The sequence below is a fragment of the Balaenoptera acutorostrata genome, chromosome 12 (assembly GCF_949987535.1).
Source record: "Balaenoptera acutorostrata chromosome 12, mBalAcu1.1, whole genome shotgun sequence".
Classification (NCBI taxonomy): domain Eukaryota; kingdom Metazoa; phylum Chordata; class Mammalia; order Artiodactyla; family Balaenopteridae; genus Balaenoptera; species Balaenoptera acutorostrata.
Window position 1 is genome coordinate 59,299,011 of NC_080075.1, and position 18,350 is coordinate 59,317,360.

Sequence of the window (18,350 nt, forward strand, 5' to 3'; positions counted from 1 at the left end):
AGGTTCTGTTTAAATTTAATTAGAAATCCTAGAAATCATAAATGTTGAATCTTAGAATATTGTTCCATATAAATAAAGCATAATTATATAAAATAACCTGTTAATTTACACAGTAGAAGGTTTGGAACATTTATTCCAGTACTCCAATAATCCATGTGACGGATATGCTGCTATGGTCAGGAAGACTCACAGTCACAAGATAAAACAGCCACATCTACTAAGGGGCAAGTTTATCTAAAAATTTGGGAATAAAGAATAATTTTGAATTTTTGGACTCAGTTTTCTCACATGCACACAAGAAAACCTAACTTTTACATCTGGCTTTCCTGTTTCTTTGTTTGCTTTACTTCATAAAAGCACAGAAAGCAAAAACATTTATGTATAGAGCCTAAAATATTTTGCACCCTAGAATGTTACATATATGATAGTATAGCACTGCATTTCTGACAATAATATGCTGTTGGGAGCCACTTATAATCATCTGAAGTGCTTCTTTAATATTGAGATTCCTAGACCCTTCCTCAGACAGAATGAATCAGAAGAGAGGAAGGAAGAGACCTACTATATTTATTTTTCAGACTTCCTAGGAAATTTTTCACAAACAATAAGGTACAATAACCCCTAAATTAGGCTAATATCACTGGTCATCAGATCTAGTGCTAGTCTGCCAAATAGGTGACTTCTTGTTATATTGATTCTTTCTTTTTACTCTGGTAAAATACTCATAAAATTTACCTTTTTTTTTAAAAAATTATTAGCACCTTTAATTATTATTTATTTATTTAGGCTGTGTTGAGTCTTCGTTTCTGTGCGAGGGCTTTCTCTAGTTGCGGCAAGCGGGGGCCACTCTTCATCGCGGTGTGCGGGCCTCTCACTATCGCGGCCTCTCTTGTTGCGGAGCACAGGCTCCAGACGCACAGGCTCAGTAGTTGTGGCTCACGGGCCCAGTTGCTCCGCGGCATGTGGGATCCTCCCAGACCAGGGCTCGAACCCGTGTCCCCTGCATTGGCAGGCAGATTCTCAACCACTGCGCCACCAGGGAAGCCCTACCATTTTAACCATTTAAAAATGTGCAACTCCGTGGCATTTAGTATATTCACAACGTTAGGCAACCACCACCACTGCCCAGGTCTTTATTGCTAACTTTGGCTTTTTTTTTTTTTTCCCTATTTCCTTAAGATTAAATTTATGTTATTGATTTGAGATCTTTCTTCTTTTTTAATGCAGGCATTTACAGCTATACATTTTCCTCTGAGCACTGCTTTTGCTGTATCAACAGCTGATTTCTGAAATATAATTTTTAAAACATTTTGTTACACAAAAAATCCATTAGCCACTACATTAAAAACATATATAATCTAAAGCCCACTGCCCATGCTCTCTTCCAATGTTCCAAACTTCATCTCAAAAAAAGAGACCAATTATACCCATTAGGATGGCTATTATAAAAACAAACATATAGCACAGGGAGCTCAGCTCGGTGCTCTGTGAGGACCCAGATGGGTGGGATGGGTCGAGGGGGTGGGAGGGAGGTCCGAGAGGCGATATATGTATATATATAGCTGATTCACTTTGTTGTACAGCAGAAACTAACACAACATTGTAAAGCAACTATACTCCAATAAAAAAACAAACAAAAATAACAAGTGTTAGCAAGGATGTGAAGAAATTGGAATCCTTGTGTATTCCTGGTAGGAATGTAAAATGGTACACGTGGTGTAGAAAACAGTATTCGCTGTTTCTCAAAAAATTAAACATGGAAGTACCATTTGATCTGGCAATTCCAATTCTAGGTATATACAACCCAAAAAATTGAAAGCAGGGAGTCAAGCAGATATCTGTATACTCATATTCATAGCAGCATTATTCACGATAGCCAAAAGGTGGAAACCACCCAAATGTCCATTGACAAACGAATGGTACATATATACAATGGAATATTACTCAGCTTAAAAAAGGAATGAAATTGTGAAACATGCTACAACACGGATGAACCTTGAAGACATTATTCTTAGTGAAATAAGCCAGATGAGAAGAAAAGGGCAAATATTATATGATTTCAATTATTTAAGGTACCTAGAGTAGTCAAATTCATACAAACAGAAAACAGAATGGCAGTTGCTAGGGGCAGGGGTCAGGGGGGTGGGGCAAGGGAGAGGATTGGATGGATAACACACTTTCAGTTCGGAAACATGAAAGAGTTCTAGAGATGGATGGTGGCGATGGTTGCACAACAATGCGAATGTGTTTAATGCCACTGAACTGTACACCTAAAAATGGTTAAAGGGGTAAATTTTATGTTCTGTATATTTTACCACTATAAAAAATGTTAAAAAAAAATCAACATATCACCAATGTTTCTAAGTCCTACAGTTTACTGTTGAAGTCTTCAAAGGCTTTCAAGGTATCCTGTGAAACTACCATTCATCTTCACAGGATTAGATGGCAGTGTTATGCCTCACAGTTTTGATCAGTCTCAGGAGGCTCTCTATTCTCTATTCTAGGCTCATCCTAAATACTTACTCAAAAAAAGACAAAGGCTTCCTTGGTGGCGCAGTGGTTGAGAATCTGCCTGCCAATGCAGGGGACATGGGTTCGAGCCCTGGTCTGGGAAGATCCCACATGCTGCGGAGCAACTGGGCCCGTGAGCCACAACTACTGAGCCTGCGTGTCTGGAGCCTGTGCTCCGCAACAAGAGAGGCCGCGATAGTGAGAGGCCCGCGCACCGCGATGAAGAGTGGCCGCCGCTTGCCGCAACTAGAGAAAGCCCTCGCAAAGAAACGAAGACCCAACACAGCCAAAAATAAAAAATAAATTTAAAGAAAAAAAAAATCTCCCCAACTACTTTGTTATAAACCAGAAACTAACACACCATTGTAAAGCAATTATACTCCAATAAAAACGTTAAAAATAAATAAATAAAATAAAATCTCCCCAACCTAAAAAAAAAAAAAAAAAAAAAGAGACAAGATATCTTTTGATGTCTTGGCCATTTCAAGGCCTATATATAATGGCTTCCTTTTTATTATTCAATATAAAGGTTTCCAACTACTGAGCCAGTTACAAAATTTACTCTATAGAGTAGTTAACAATTAAAAAAATTGAAATGTTTGTGCAATTATCTAGTTATTTTATTATCTTTATTATGTAAAATAAATGGAAAAATAGAAAAATGAAGACGCTGATGTGAATAAAAAGATAGGTCTCAAAACATAATATATGATTGAAAATTATCAAGTACTATATGTTGAAAACGACAAACCTTTAGCCAAAACTGAATTCTCATTGAATTTGGTTGACTGTATAGACACTTGTGAAAGAAAACAAAATTAAAAACAACACTGAAGAAATTCTGGAGCTACACCACAGACAGAAGTACAAATAATTTTATTATATTTTATTTTCTTTATCAGAACCCCCCCGAACATACACACATGATGTAAGCCTTTCAGGAATGAATTATGCTTTAATGTTCTCTTTCTGAAGAACTGGAGTGTAGCAGTGAGATAGGCTGTGGATCAAGTTACTTCTGAATTTTCTGTTTTAAATTATTTTAGATCCTCTCTTATAAACAAATATGTAAATAGAGAAAAGTTACTTCATGTTCTTTTACTTCAAGGAGAAAGAAGAGCTTATATTTCATACACACCAAGCTAGCAATTGTCTCCAACAGAAAAACAAACACATTCTCCCAGTTAGTATAAATGGGATACTCTCTTCAGTTTCTAAATATTCTGATTATGGTCACAATTTGCATGAGGAGTAATAAGTCCTCTGTAACTCATTTAGAATTTAATAACCTGTAGGTATTCTATTTGCTAAACACCAGCAAGATTATTGGCATTGTTCAACATATATATACATAATTCTGTATATATGTATAATTTATAAATACATACAGTTGTCCCTCGGCATCCATGGGGGATTGGTTCCAGGACCACCCCCTCCCACATGGATACCAAAATCCACAGATGCTCAAGTCGTGGGCCAACTATACTATGCCACTTTATACCAGGAACCTGAGCATCCTAGGATTTTGAGCATCCGCCCTCAGGGGTCCTGGAACCAATCCCCTGTGGACACTAATGGTGACTGTACACTCAAAATAACTCCTCGATTCTGTATTCCCCCTAATCACCCCACCCCTGACATATGCACCCACCCACCCCCATTCCAAGTCGAATACAGTATTTGGAAAAGAGTCAGTGGTCTACACTTTCCTATCTGTACCTCAACCTTCTGCAATCTGGTTATCATCTAACCACTTCACAGAAACTTTTCTTGCCAAGATCATCAATGACTTTTTTCCCACTAAATTCAATGGATATTTTTCAGTCCTTATCTTGCTCAACTTCTCTTCAGCATCTAATATTGCTGACTATTCAGGCAAGGACAGAATTTAGGTAAGGACAATGTCCTTAGTTTCTAGGACACTGTCCTTGCCTGAATTTCTTCTTAGCTCTGACCATTTCTTCTCTCATTTGCTGGATATTCTTTTCTTGCTCAGATTTTATATCTTGACTCTTCAGTTATCTTGTTACCATCATACCCTTCTCATAATTTTTTATATCTAACTGCTACTGAACATCTCCCCATCAATGTATGTGTCCCTTCTCCCACCAAACAAAACAAAAACTGGTACTCTGTGATATACTTTATTCATGGTGAAAGATGTTACCACCCATTCACTGTACGAACCAGAAAACAAGAAATCAAGTTTGATTCCTCCATTTCCTTACTGCCGATATTCAGTGGGTGACTAAGTCCTCTGTTGCATCTGTAACTCTTTAAAAAAATATTCCCCCCAGTTCTGTTGAGATAAAACCGACATACAGGGGCTTCCCTTGTGGCCCAGTGGTTAGGAATCTGCCTGCCAATGCAGGGGACGCGGGTTCAAGCCTTGGTCTGGGAAAATCCCACATGCTGTGGAGCAACTGGGCCCGTGCACCACGACTACTGAGCCCGCGTGCCTAGAGCCCATGCTCCGCAGCACGAGAAGCCACTGCGATGAGAAGCCCGCGCACCGCACCAAAGATCCAACGCAGCCAAAAATAAATAAATAAAATAAATAAATTTAAAAATAAAGAAAAGGCACAGGTAATCCCACAGTACAAATAGGTTGAGGTTTAAAGAAAAAAGAAAAAAAAAAAGAAAAAAAAACCGACATACAGTAAGTTGCACATACATAAAGTGTACAATTTACTAAGTTTTGACATACCTATATGCCTGTGAAACAATCACCACAATCAGGATAGTGAACATGGCCATAAGTCTCTAAAGTTTCCTTGAGCCCCTCTGTAATCCATCTCTCCCTCCCTCACTCTTGTCCCCAGGCAACCACTGATCTACTTCCTATCACTATAGTTTGCATTTTCTAAAATTTTATATAAATGAAATAATACAGTATATATAGAGATAGATATATTTGCCTTTATTTGTTTATTTATAGCTGTGTTGGGTCTTGGTGGCTGCACGCAGGCTTTCTCTAGTCCCAGCAAGCGGGGGCTATACTTTATTGCGGTGCACGGGCTTCTCATTGCGGTAGCTTCAGTAGTTGTGGCGCATGGGCTTAGCTGCTCCACGTCACGTGGGATCTTCCCGGACCAGGGATCGAACCTGTGTCCCCTGCATTGGCAGGCGGATTCTTAACCACTGCGCTACCAGGGAAGTCCCCAATTTGCATTTTCTTAATTCTAAAGGTGTTAAATATCTTTTAATGTACTTATTTGACTTCCACAAATATATTTTTTGGTGAATTGTCTATTCAAATCTTTTGCCTTTTTTAAAATGGGTTGTCTTCTTCTTTTTTATTTTTAAATTTTTTTAGCTGTGCTGCATGGCTTACGGGATCTTAGTTCCCCGACCAGGGATCGAACCCGGGCCTCTGCAGTGAAAGCACTGAGTCCCAACCTCTGGACCACCAGGGAATTCCCAAATGGGTTGTCTTCTTAATAACTGACTTTTAAGATTTTTTAATATATTCTAGTTAAACTCCTTTGACAAATATATGTTTGGCAAATACTGTCTACCATTATATAGCTAGCCCTTTTATTTTCAAGATAATCTTTGGAAGAATAGATTTTAAGATTTTGATCAAGTTTAGTTAATTGATTTTTCTCTTATTATTTGTTATTTGTTTGTGTCCTATTTAAGACATCTTTGCCAAACTCAAGGACACTAAGATTTTCTCTTATATGTATTTTCTTACAGAATTTTTAATGCTTTTTAAAAAATAAATTTATTTATTTTTGGCTGCGTTGGGTCTTCGTTGCTGCGCGCGTGCTTTCTCTAGCTGCGACGAGCGGGGGCTACTCTTTGTTGCGGTGCGCGGGCTTCTCAATGTGGTGGCTTCTCTTGTTGTGGAGCACAGGCTCTAGGCATGCGGGCTTCAATAGTTGTGGCACGCAGGCTCAGTAGTTGTGGCACACGGGCTCTAGAGCACAGGCTCAGTAGTTGCGGTGCACGGGCTTAGTTGCTCCGCGGCATGCGGGATCTTCCCGGACCAGGGATCAAACCCATGTCCCCTGCATTGGCAGATGGATTCTTAACCACTGTGCCACCAGGGAAGTACAATTTTTAATGGTTTTAGTCCTCACATTGAGGTCTATGATCCATTTTGACTTAACCGTTTATAATTATCTGTAATCTATCTGGAAACCTTACCTGTTTTGTGATCCTTGCATATATCCCCATGCTTAGCACTGTGCTTGAATCCTAGAAAGCACTTCATCAATATCTAAATGACTAAATGAATGCATCTTTGCCACTACTGCCTCAAATTTCTCTTCCAGATTATGTTCAGTTTCTCTATTCTCCCTTCTAGCAGTACTATTACCTTGCTCTTAATGCATTCTGTACACTGTGCCAGAATATCTTTCTAAAACAAGCTGTATATCTTTAAATTAATATGCCATCAATTGTAATATGTACCATTATCACGAACAGCACTAGAAAGAAGTGTCACTTATGAGAACTGTAAGACACAATCAACAGTAAGATGCACTGTAATTCCAGAGATGTTAAAATGCAAGAAATACAGCCATCTTAGAATTAATGGATTAGTGTAATTCTACCTGTCATTCTTCAATTTAAAATCCTTTAATGGATCTCCAGTCCCCTCAGGATAAAAACTAAATTCCTTAGCAAGGCATAAGAAAACCTTTCACTATGGGCCCTCTCCACCAGTTGAGGCTCATTGTTTGACACTCCCAACCTCACACCTCATGCTTCAGTTTATTCTGAACTCCTAAACTAAGTACTTTTACTCCCCTGCACTCTGCACCTGGATGGTCCTTCTCTCTGGTATATGCTAGTCACCCCTGCTTGCCTAAATTAACATATATTCATCATCCATCTACCCATCAAATATTTACTCAGGGCCTATTATTATCCTAGTCTTTTGTTTTCAAGAGAATATAAGGGAGCCAGGGCATCAAGGAATTAAAATCTTGCAAGAGAATCACACTAGCAATGAAAACATGTGGTAAGTACAATAACAAAGTGACCATAAAAGTACAAAGACACATAATTCTGTAAGGATGATTAGAGACACAGAGCTCAAGAAAGGGTTCCTAGAAAAAAATGCAGAACAAAGTCTTAAGGAATAAGTAAGAGATAGCCAGGTAAAAGAGAGGTGATGAAATACTGGGATCTTATTCCAGTGTATGTAAAGGAACAGAAAGAAGGTAACAGCAAAGTGGGGTATGTAAGTGTGTATGGCATGGGGGCGGGGTAGACAAAAAGCTCTTTATGTGGTGAGAACGTAGAACAAGAAAGGGCAGAGTCCAGATGGTAGAGCAAAGTCCAGATGGTAGAGGTAAGCAGGAGTTAGATCATGGAGATTTTATCTATAGGAAATAGAGACCACCAAAGGGTTTTAAGCTGAAAAAAAGACTTCAATTTACATTTAGAGAAATCCTAGTGGCTATGTGAAGAGCAGATTTCAGGGCAGTAGTCTAAGCATAGCACGATGGGGACCTGAAACAAGAGCTAGGTAGCACAAATGGAAAGTAGGGGGCAGTTTTAAGAAATATTTAGGTCTTAAAAGATGATTTCAGTTTGGGGAAATTTTACATTTATGAATTCTGAGGGACATACAAGCAGTACAATCTAATAAGTAGAAAGATAATTCTTAAGTGCTCAAGTCTAAAAAACAGATTAACAATTTGGGAACTGGCACCAATAAGTGGATGTTAAGACCATGAAGGAAGATGAACGCTGATTTCATCTCCTGCAAGGAACCTTCAACTCCAGTTTCAGTTAGGAGCTCCCACAACACCCTAAATTTACCTTTTTAATACCAATTATTATATAGTTTTATAATTACTGACTTAGCTGTCTTCTCACTTTACCTAAGGCCCTATGGAGGCAAAAGTCAGTATCTTTTATTTCTTTAATCTCCAGCACCTAAAACAGTGCCTAGTGCACGAAAAGATGAAGGAAAGAGACAACTGTCAATACAATAAGTGGTGTGAAGTAATATTAATTATCATGCACTTGCTGAGTGCTAAGCATTGTTATCCTAAGTACTTTATAATTAAGTCCTTTAATCTTCACTATAATCCTGAAAGGGATTTACTATTATCATTCCAGTTTTGCTGATGAAAAAAACTGAAGCCTAGAGAGATTATTAACATGCTCAAGGTTATACTGTAATAGGTAGTGAAATCAAGATTTGAGTCCAGGAAGAAGGAATGGTAAGTAAGTGGAAAGAAATAATTCTGCCTTGTGGAGAGTGACATTTTGAGCTTTGCTGGGATAACAGATAGGAATTCACCAGATGGAGTAGGGGGAAAGCAAATTCTAAGCAGAGAACAGTACTAAATCATCAAGGTCCCCAGATATTTACATAAATAGCAAGAAAATACCAAAATAAGATTTTGATGGTCATTTTCCATCCTACAGTTTAATTTCAGATAACTCTCAGTACTGGGAATCCTTAGGATTTGGATAAAAGAGTGAATGATCTCCCAAGGTAGAGGCAATGAGTTAAGTAAAGCAGGTGCAGAAAACAAAAAGGAACGTGGGTGAATGATTGTTTGTTACCTGAGAAGTCTAAAGTATATTCTTTGAAATTTAGAATATTAGGAACCTAACTGGAAGAAAGGAGCATAAAAATGATTATTGCAGTACACAAATTTATAACTAGAATGCATCATTAGCTATATACATCACATGTATGTATGTTTGTACATATACATCCCTCTCCCCCAAGCCTTGGGCATTATAAAGTCTGAGCCACAACACTCTCAAAGATTAACCTGCAAGACTGGAAGTAACAGTGACCTCTAGTAACCAAAGGTACAAAAGTAGTTCAATTTCTGAGCAGCAACCCAACTGAAATAAGAGAAATTTAGGCTAAAAGTCTATAAACCAGGAAGGTACTAATTTAGTTTTAATCACAGTTTCAGTTTTAACCATCATAATGCCAGGGTTGAAGGCTAATGATAAATTTTATACTTTATCTTACTTTATCATGACATAAGAATACTAATCATTATTGTTTATATTCCTTGATGATAGACCTAAGCAGATGAACTTTCTGATACCTTAGCCTGACAGTTCCTAAAGGCTAATGAATTTCACTGAACTCTAGAGTCACATAGTAAAGTTACCACTAGGGACTGTTGCATATGTTGCAAATCTGAAATCCATCTTGCTACCCTCATCCGTAATATCCTCTTATTTTTGCATCTATCCCAATCCCTCCATCCAAAGAGCAATTTTTAAAATAACTTCCTACTTCTATAACTTTCTTTTTCCCACATTTAACAAACATTTATTGAGTCATTCTAAGGCTAGTTATGTAAGAAACTGTCCCTGCCTCCAAATAGTTTATAATCCAGCGGGAGCAACAAATATATATACCAAAAGAAACATATAATAAAATTTTAAAACAATTCTAACAAGAGACAAAAAATAGATCATTTTCAGGAATTAATTTGAGGCCCTAAAGAATGGGAAAATTTTTTATCAGGAGAAGGGTAAAGATGGTCTATGAAGGAAGAACTTCAGTTAACACTCAAAATCTTTTTTCTCAGAGTCCCTATCATATGCCCCAGAGCTCCAACTGCATACCTCTTCCACTCTCTTCACATTTTCAAGCTCCGTGCCACCTTTTGCAATCTGTCAATTACTTTGCTTCATTCTTTGAAAAGATTGAGGACTACATGTACTTCATCAAATTTTATCTTTTCCATTTAGAGTTTTATGTATACTTTTCTCCTTTCCTCTTGTTTCACAGGAAGGTGTACTTTAGTCCTCTTGACTCATTTTTTAAAAGTATATTTTGAGAAGAAATGACCAAAGAGGGCTTCCCTGGTGGCGCAGTGGTTGGGAATCTGCCTGCTAATGCAGGGGACACGGGTTCGAGCCCTGGTCTGGGAGGATCCCACGTGCCACGGAGCAGCTGGGCCCGTGAGCCACAATTGCTGAGCCTGCGCGTCTGGAGCCTGTGCCCCGCGACGGGAGGGGCCGCGATGGAGAGAGGCCCGCGCACCGCGATGAAGAGCGGTCCCCGCACCGCGATGAAGAGTGGCCCCCGCTTGCCGCAACTGGAGAAAGCCCTCGCACGAACCGAAGACCCAACACAGCCAAAAATAAATAAATAAATAAATAAATAAATAAATAAAATCAAGTAAAACTTTAAAAAAAAAAAGAAAAAAAAAGAAATGACCAAAGAGCATTTGACTCTCATAAAGGAATGGAGCTCTGTAAATGGTAATTGCTGCCTGGTCTGAGGCAATATCCACCCATTTACTGTCATATACAAAGAGCAGCTTAGAAGTCTTTGATCTGCTGTCAAAATAATAAGATACTCTCCCACCCCCTACCATAAGTATGAATCATTTTAGCCTAAGGGCCCCACCAAGGAAATTCACACCTTCTAACCTGATTAATGTAATTTACTTATTAACAACATTTACAGCAAACTCATGACAATCCCTGTCTTCTCCCAAATGTTATTTGGAGTAAGAGCCAAATGATACAGATCTGTGCCTGTACACTGTCCCATAGTCTACATAATTAGGAATGTTTTTTTTTACCCAAAAAAAAAAAAAAAAAAAGGAATGTTTTTTTTGGGAGAACTGACATCCTCTAAATTTCAATTTTGCCTCTGGGCTCTCTCATTTCTCAAGTAGCAGTCATAGTGCTTGATATTTCTGGTTTACCAGCAGCTTCCTGGTTTAAAATGACGGTTTCCCACCTTCAGATAATTTGACTCCTGTGCTTTTATACCTCTGTGTACTAACAGCTTGTCTTCACATATTGCCACTGGGTTGTATTCTCAAATTACATTCATTTGGTCACCCCAAGAGGTCTTAATGGGTTTCCCAGGCACCAGCTGTGACATAATTTGTCTTCCTGGCAGTTAAAACTGCCAGAGTGTTCCCTGGGCCTTCCCTTTTGCTCCAAAGTACAGGTAATTTTTTTTCTTTTGGCAAGGATTCAGCTGCAACTGGTGCATATATTATGAACATATGCCGTCAAAAGGAAAGAATTCTCCAACAGAAGAGAAGGTACATGAGAAATTTAAATGACTGGCCACCTTAAAAACTATTGGGAAAACTTTCTACCTAAGTGTCTGACATAATATATTCAAGAAGAAATGGGGTTTAGCTTTTAATACCGCTGGCACACTGGAGAGGACAAACTAAAAGAACAGAACTAAAAATATTGAAATGACTAGTTAGGTGTGTTTCTGATTTTGGCATTTATTGAATGGCAATACTACTATGAAATGACAGAGAATGTCCTTAATCCATTAGCATACACATTTAGTTTTAGCCATACCTGAAGCCAAGTCATGTTTCCATATCACCACCACCTAGCAAAACTATGTAATAGTTGTCTACATCAATAAGGAAGCTGACTTATACTTTTAACCACAGCTTCATAAAAGGTTTCCACCTATTTATCCATGGTAGTTTAGTCTCCCCTCTAAAGAAAAATCCTCTAGAAATTCTAAATATCTTAAGAAGATGGTAGTGATTACTGTCCTGTCAGTAATTTGTGTGAAAGTGAATACTACAAATTCTAATTTCACAAGGGACTAAAACATTTCCATATAAAATTTTTCTACAGTATCAGAAATGATTTTACTTTTTTTTAAAAAAAATTGAGGTATAATTGACATATAACATTATATTAATTTACTTTTTAATTGAAGGAGAAAATACAAAATCCCTGCAAAATAATATCATTGTTTTTTAAAAAATTTTTTCAAAAAAATTTTTTTTCATTTGTTTCATTGTTGTTTGTTTCATTTGTTAAATACTTTGCTTAAAGTATTTATTCCAAATATTTATACCTTTAATATATTAATCCTGTTTTGTCAAAACTGATGATCTTTTTTTTTTTTTTTTAATTTATTTATTTTTATTTTTGGCTGTGTTGGGCCTCCGTTTCTGCGCGAGGGCTCTCTCCAGTTGCGGCAAGCGGGGGCCACTCCTCATCGCGGTGCGCGGGCCTCTCACTATCGCGGCCTCTCTTGTTGCGGAGCACAGGCTCCAGACGCGCAGGCTCAGGAGCTGTGGCCCACGGGCCCAGCCGCTCCGTGGCATGTGGGATCCTCCCAGACCAGGGCTCGAACCCGTGTCCCCTGCATTGGCAGGCAGACTCTCAACCACTGCGCCACCAGGGAAGCCCCATGATGATCTTTTTAAGGTTACATACAAATGACAATAGTGAAGAATCACTTAATATTTCTTTTCCAATTACTTTCTGTAGTATATTATATATAAATTTCAAGATAAAGCTGTTTAGAATTGCAAATAATAAAATTAACAAAACTTTAAATATGTTATTTCTCTTGATGTGTTAACATCAATATTAGAGAACATAATTGGTCAGGCAAGTTTTTTCACTAATGGGAAATACAGTGGTTAATCCTTAATGAATTATGCTCATTTCTTAAATAATATTTCCCCAAATCATTCTATAATCAATCTTCTCCCCAGGAATCCATTTTATATCCAGCAATTCAAAGCCTGTGTCTAAGGTAACAAAGTAACTTAAAGAATATTCACTAGTGGACTCCACTTCAAAATGTGAACCACATCAGCATATTATAAGAACGGCAGTCGAAGTAAACTTATGATGTAGAATTAATGGAAAGGAACTTAGTATCTCTCTAATTAATAAAGTTATTTATAAGAAGTAAGAGCCGGTACTACGTGGAAAGAAAAAGTTCCAATGTAGAAGCTGCAGGTGGCTCCAGGACTGGATAAGTCTCCACTAAAGAGCCTGTAACAAAACTGATTCTAAATTCACTTTACAGACAAAGGAATTATAAAGGACAACTTACAGAACGTATGTTCCCAGGGGATAGGAACTCCAGCTATTTAAACTGTATTTGTATTTCATGAAACTGAAACAGGTAGGTGCTAAGGAACTGATGTGTCATACAAAATATCGTCTGTATGCCAAATTAAAAAAAGAGCCGTCTTTAAATTTCTCTATAAATATTTCTTTACTGAAATACCTTAGTAAATAAACAATGAGAGAAAACGTTTAATTTTTTCTCCACACAAGATTATAATGTACTATTGTTTTAGCGTAATAAAATTTTTAAAAAATTGTAGGTCAATACAAATTATTTAAAATAAGCTTTTACAATGAGATAACCAAATACTATGTCATTTTGTCTTATAGGATTTAAAAATACTTTAATAGAGCCAGAAGCTGAGGGTACACATATTAATTATAGAAGAGAAACCTGTTCTTCTCTCTTTATGCAGTTTACCTTCCCTGTAAAGCCCTTTATACATTAATACTCTAACAACTCTAGAATCCTCTTAGAAAAATCAATTTATAACCAAATAAGTTTTTTTTTTCCTGGCTTGATCTTGGCAATCCTCAAAGTTGGTTCTCAAAAAATTAAAAACCCACTTATAACATTATTAACCCAAGTGGTTTCAATCAAGTCCCCCAAACTCTCAGGTCCCTTACTTAGCCCATGCCACTGACACATTTATCTTACTAACCAGTAATGGAAAAGAACCATCCCGCTATCTAACTCTCCACTATTAACACAAAGGCCTGGAGTGCTGGAGGGTGGGAGGTATGAGAATGGGAATCAGAAAACCAGGCAGAATGAATGCCCCTCCCTCAGAGTTTCACACCTCGGTAGCTGGTACCCTCAGGGTCCCTGAGCGTTTCTTTCATGTCTGTGGCCTTCCATTCTCTGCTCTCTAACCATTCCAAATGTCAACTCCCTTTTTTTTTTTCACCAGCCAGGAACTGCCTTACTTTCCTAAAGGGCATAACTATCTCCTGAGGAGAAAGTGATAAGGAATGAAACTTCCAGCCCTGACAAGTGTGAATATATATCAACCTCCTCTTAGTTTTTATCTCTTTCCATTCTATTGGAATGGATATCTCAATATTCGGAAGTAGTCTTTTTTCCATCTAAGACTAATAGTTTTTAACTTGCTCTAACAGCCCTTCTCAAACTCTCAGGAAACTTGCCTCAATTACCACTACCCCTCCCCCACCAACATCACCTTCCTCTCTGCTGCCTTTTTGTCCTCAATGTATTTTTCTGCTCCAGTCTATAACGTCTTAAAAAATAAAAATAATTAAAACTGGTCTTCGATTTAGCATCCTCTTTTACTACCCCTTCCCTTCTCAGGTTAATTTTCTGAAAAAAGTGGCTGGCTACAGTTGCTGCTCTTAATTCCAGAGTTCTCCTCAATTCCTGCTTCTCAAAATACTGCAATTAGATTTGTAATCCTATCAGTCCACTAAAATTCCTTTTGGAGAGGTTTCTAATATTCTCACAAATGTCAAATCCAATGGTCACCTCTCAGTCTTTGTTTTACTTGACCTCTTTGTAGCAGCCGGCAACATGAATCACTCTTTCTTTGCTATGCTGAAATACTGGAGCTCCCGAAAGAACTATCCTGAGCCACTTTCTTGTTTTACATCCTCCTTCTATGGCTTCAACTATCATCCATAAGCTGAACATTCCCATATTTTTATTCCTAACCAAGACTAGCCTGAGCACTAGACCTATAATTCAGCTATCAATATGTATCTATCTATACACCATACGTACCTCAAACTCAACATTCGGAAACTGAATTCATAATCTTTCTTCCACATCTGCTCCTCATATTCTGGTTAACTATCTAATCTCTAGCTAAAACCTAAGAGTTATGTAAGACTCCTCCCTAGGTTAATCATCTGCGTTGACATATTACAGTAGAGAGGTAAGCTGATGAATCTTTTCCTTTTCCCATTGCCAAATGGGGATAATCATGCCTATGTCCATCTACTCTACCAAGAAATCAGTGAGATATATGAAATGATATGTTTGACTGTTTGATTAATGTGAAAGAATTTAAGATTCCTTCTGGGTGGTTGGAAGAAGAGAAAGGCTACATGACATCTGAGTAACAAAGGTCCTGATAACAGTTTATTTCAGTCTGAAAATCCCCAATGTCTAGAAGTTAAAATTTCCATTGAACTGGGGTTGGCAGTAAGTTTCAGAGTTTAAATTAAATTCTTCATGATTCTGCTGACTAATGACCACAGAAGGCTTAGAATGAAGCTATATGAACTATAATGCTTTAAATCCTTTCTGTAATGATTAAGAGAGTTCATTTAAAAAGTATGAGTGCCCACCTGCTATGTTCAACATACAATGTGAAGTCTATGGGAGACACAAAAAGATGATTCAGTTCCTGCCCTCAGTAAATTCTTTTTTTTGAATTTTATTTTATTTTATACAGCAGGTTCTCTTTTTCTTTTTAATTAATCTATTTTTTGGCTGTGTTGGGTCTTTGTTGCAGTGCACGGGCTTCTCATTGTGGTGGCTTCTCTTGTTGAGGAGCATGGGCTCTAGGTGCACGGGCTTCAGTAGTTGTGGCTCACAGGCTCTAGAGCACAGGCTCAGTAGCTGTGGCGCACGGGCTTAGTTGCTCTGCGGCATGTGGGATCTTCCCAAACCAGGGCTCTAACCCGTGTCCCCTGCATTGGCAGGCGGATTCTTTTTTTTTTTTTTTTTAAAGAATAGAAATTTATTCTCCAACAGTTCTGGAGGCCGGAACTCCAAAATCAAGGTGTCAGCAGGGTCACACTGCCACTGAAGGTTCTAGGGGAGAAGGCTTTCTTGCCTTTTCCAGCTACTGGTGGCTCCTGGCGTTCCCAAGCTCTGGCTGCATCACTCCAATCTACAGCTCTGTCTTCACGTGGACTTCTCCTCTGTGTCTCTTACAAGGATGCTTGTCATTGGATTTAGAGGCCACCTGAATATTCGGGATATTCTCATCACAAGATCCTTAATTACATCTACAGAGACCCTTTTTACAAATAAGGTCACATTCACAGGTTCTGGGGTTAGAATGTGGATGTATCTTTTGGGGGGAGGTCACCATTCAACCCTTTACAAGAGCCACAGAGGGACGTGTAGAGTTGCAGAGAGGTGGACTTGCAGAGCTGTGCTTCCCTGTTAAGAAAGACTGGTGACCAGGCCGTAGGGACAGAACTATTGCCACTCTGAATGCTACAGATGACCATGGAGGTCTAAGAGGCCCAGGCGGCTGGGCATCCAAATCAGCCAGGGTACCCAGGAGGCCTTACTGAGCATCTCTAGCTGCCTTCTGGGAAGCACGGGTGTCAGGAAAATCATGTCACTGTGTAAAAATTCCCATCCCTTGCTGGAGGGGATACAAGATGTACCTTGGAAAGGCCTTTTGTTTATGGCTACTTTCCTCCTGCACAGTGTATTGGAACTTCTCTCTTCTCAATAACTTCTGTGAGGCCACTTGGCAATTTTTCTGAAACTGGAGATTGAGCTGAGAACAAGATCGTGGAGTGATTGATTGAAATGAGCTGACACCAGGCATTGAGTCTGGGTCTGGGTGGGGCTTTGGTGACTGTAGGAAGGGCCTGCCCGGGTGCACTCAGAGCTTTGGGATTGGGCTCAGGCCCTGCCTGGGTGACAAGAGCCCCGGACGATCCTGACGTATATCCCAGAAACCAGAAACCTGAGGCCGGAGCTGGGATGGCTCCCAGAAATGGGCAGGCGGATTCTTAACCACGGCGCCACCAGGGAAGTCCAGCAGGTTCTTATTAGTTATCAATTTTATACATATTAGTGTACATGTGTCAATCCAAATCTCCCAGTTCATCCCACCCCCTCTGCACTCAGTAAGTTTGTTATGTAGTTGAAAGATACTAAATTCACAAACACTATGACATAAAAGCCAGTAAGTACAATCAGTGGCATTACCCCAAAATTCCCAATTTAAAATAATAAACTTTCAGAAGTTCTTAGGAATAAAGAAAAAGGAAATGGAAAATAAACTATAGTCATAAGTAATCCAAAAGAGAAACTATAGTTTTATATTCCCAATCTTAATGTCACTGAAAAAATACACATTTAATATATTATTTCAAAGAAAATGTTGCAAAAAGCAAAACTCTTCCTACTTACAACACACTTAATTACCTTTACTTGGGACTGATTTTTTCACTGAGGCTACATGATCTTCAGAGATTGTAAGACGCCTCAAAACATCAGCCAAAGCTGCCTTTAGCACAGTGATTTCATCTTCTTGTTGCTGAACTCGTAACTCAAGGGCTGAGAGGCGATCTTGCACATCAGAAGTACTTGCAGCAGAAATACTATCATCTATAAAGAAAAGAAAATATGGAATATTTTTAAAGTAAACTTAAGAAAGAATCTAATGACATATAAGAAAAACTATACCAGATAAGTCTTTTAAAAGATGAGAAAAATTGAAAAAAACATTTTTTTCCACAGATTAATTTCTGTAAAGATTTTCATAGCTACTTGAACTAATTTAAAACAGTAAAAGTTAATACAGCTGACATATAATTAAAATTTTGAAAATTTTCCCGTGGTCAAATTTTCCATATATTATACCATCACCTTAATAGTTTTTTCACCAAAATGTTCCCTAAATATATCACTCTGTAGACATTTGGAAACTTGCAAGACTGTAAACCATTCAAAGCATCCTTCTTACTTATTATATCATTATCATAATTATTTATGAAAATAAGGAGTACAAATCAGTTCAATTTTGCTTTATGTATCAGATTCAGCATCAATGATCAGAAAGCATTCTTTACTTCTATCTTTATTATTACACTCCCAATCTCCCCCCCGCAAATATGGCTTCATAATTAGTAAAAGACTTGTTGCTGCTCCTTTTCTCTCCCCAATGCCTCAACCTCTCTTAAAAAAAAAAAAAAAAAAAAAAAGGTGGTTTCTATACAGCACATAGCTAATATCTGCCTTAGGTATGTAACAAGAACAACAACAAAAAATAAAGTCCGGCTGTAACATAGCAATTACAAACTACTTCCAAAGCTACGTA

At 38.1% G+C, this 18,350-nt stretch overlaps 1 protein-coding gene across 4 annotated transcripts in view; it reads right to left on the reverse strand.

Annotated features, from left to right (window-relative positions):
- Positions 1-18,350, reverse strand: part of EML4 (EMAP like 4) — a 163,499-nt gene that overhangs the window by 71,981 nt on the left and 73,168 nt on the right. For all 4 annotated transcript variants that reach the window (XR_009009919.1, XM_057558212.1, XM_007167109.2 and 1 more), the window contains exon 2: positions 17,456-17,638. Coding sequence is in view for 3 of the 4 variants with exons in the window: in XM_057558212.1 (XP_057414195.1) it covers positions 17,456-17,638 (183 nt within the window). In the remaining variant the exon portion in view is untranslated. The remainder of the gene's footprint in view (positions 1-17,455; positions 17,639-18,350) is intronic.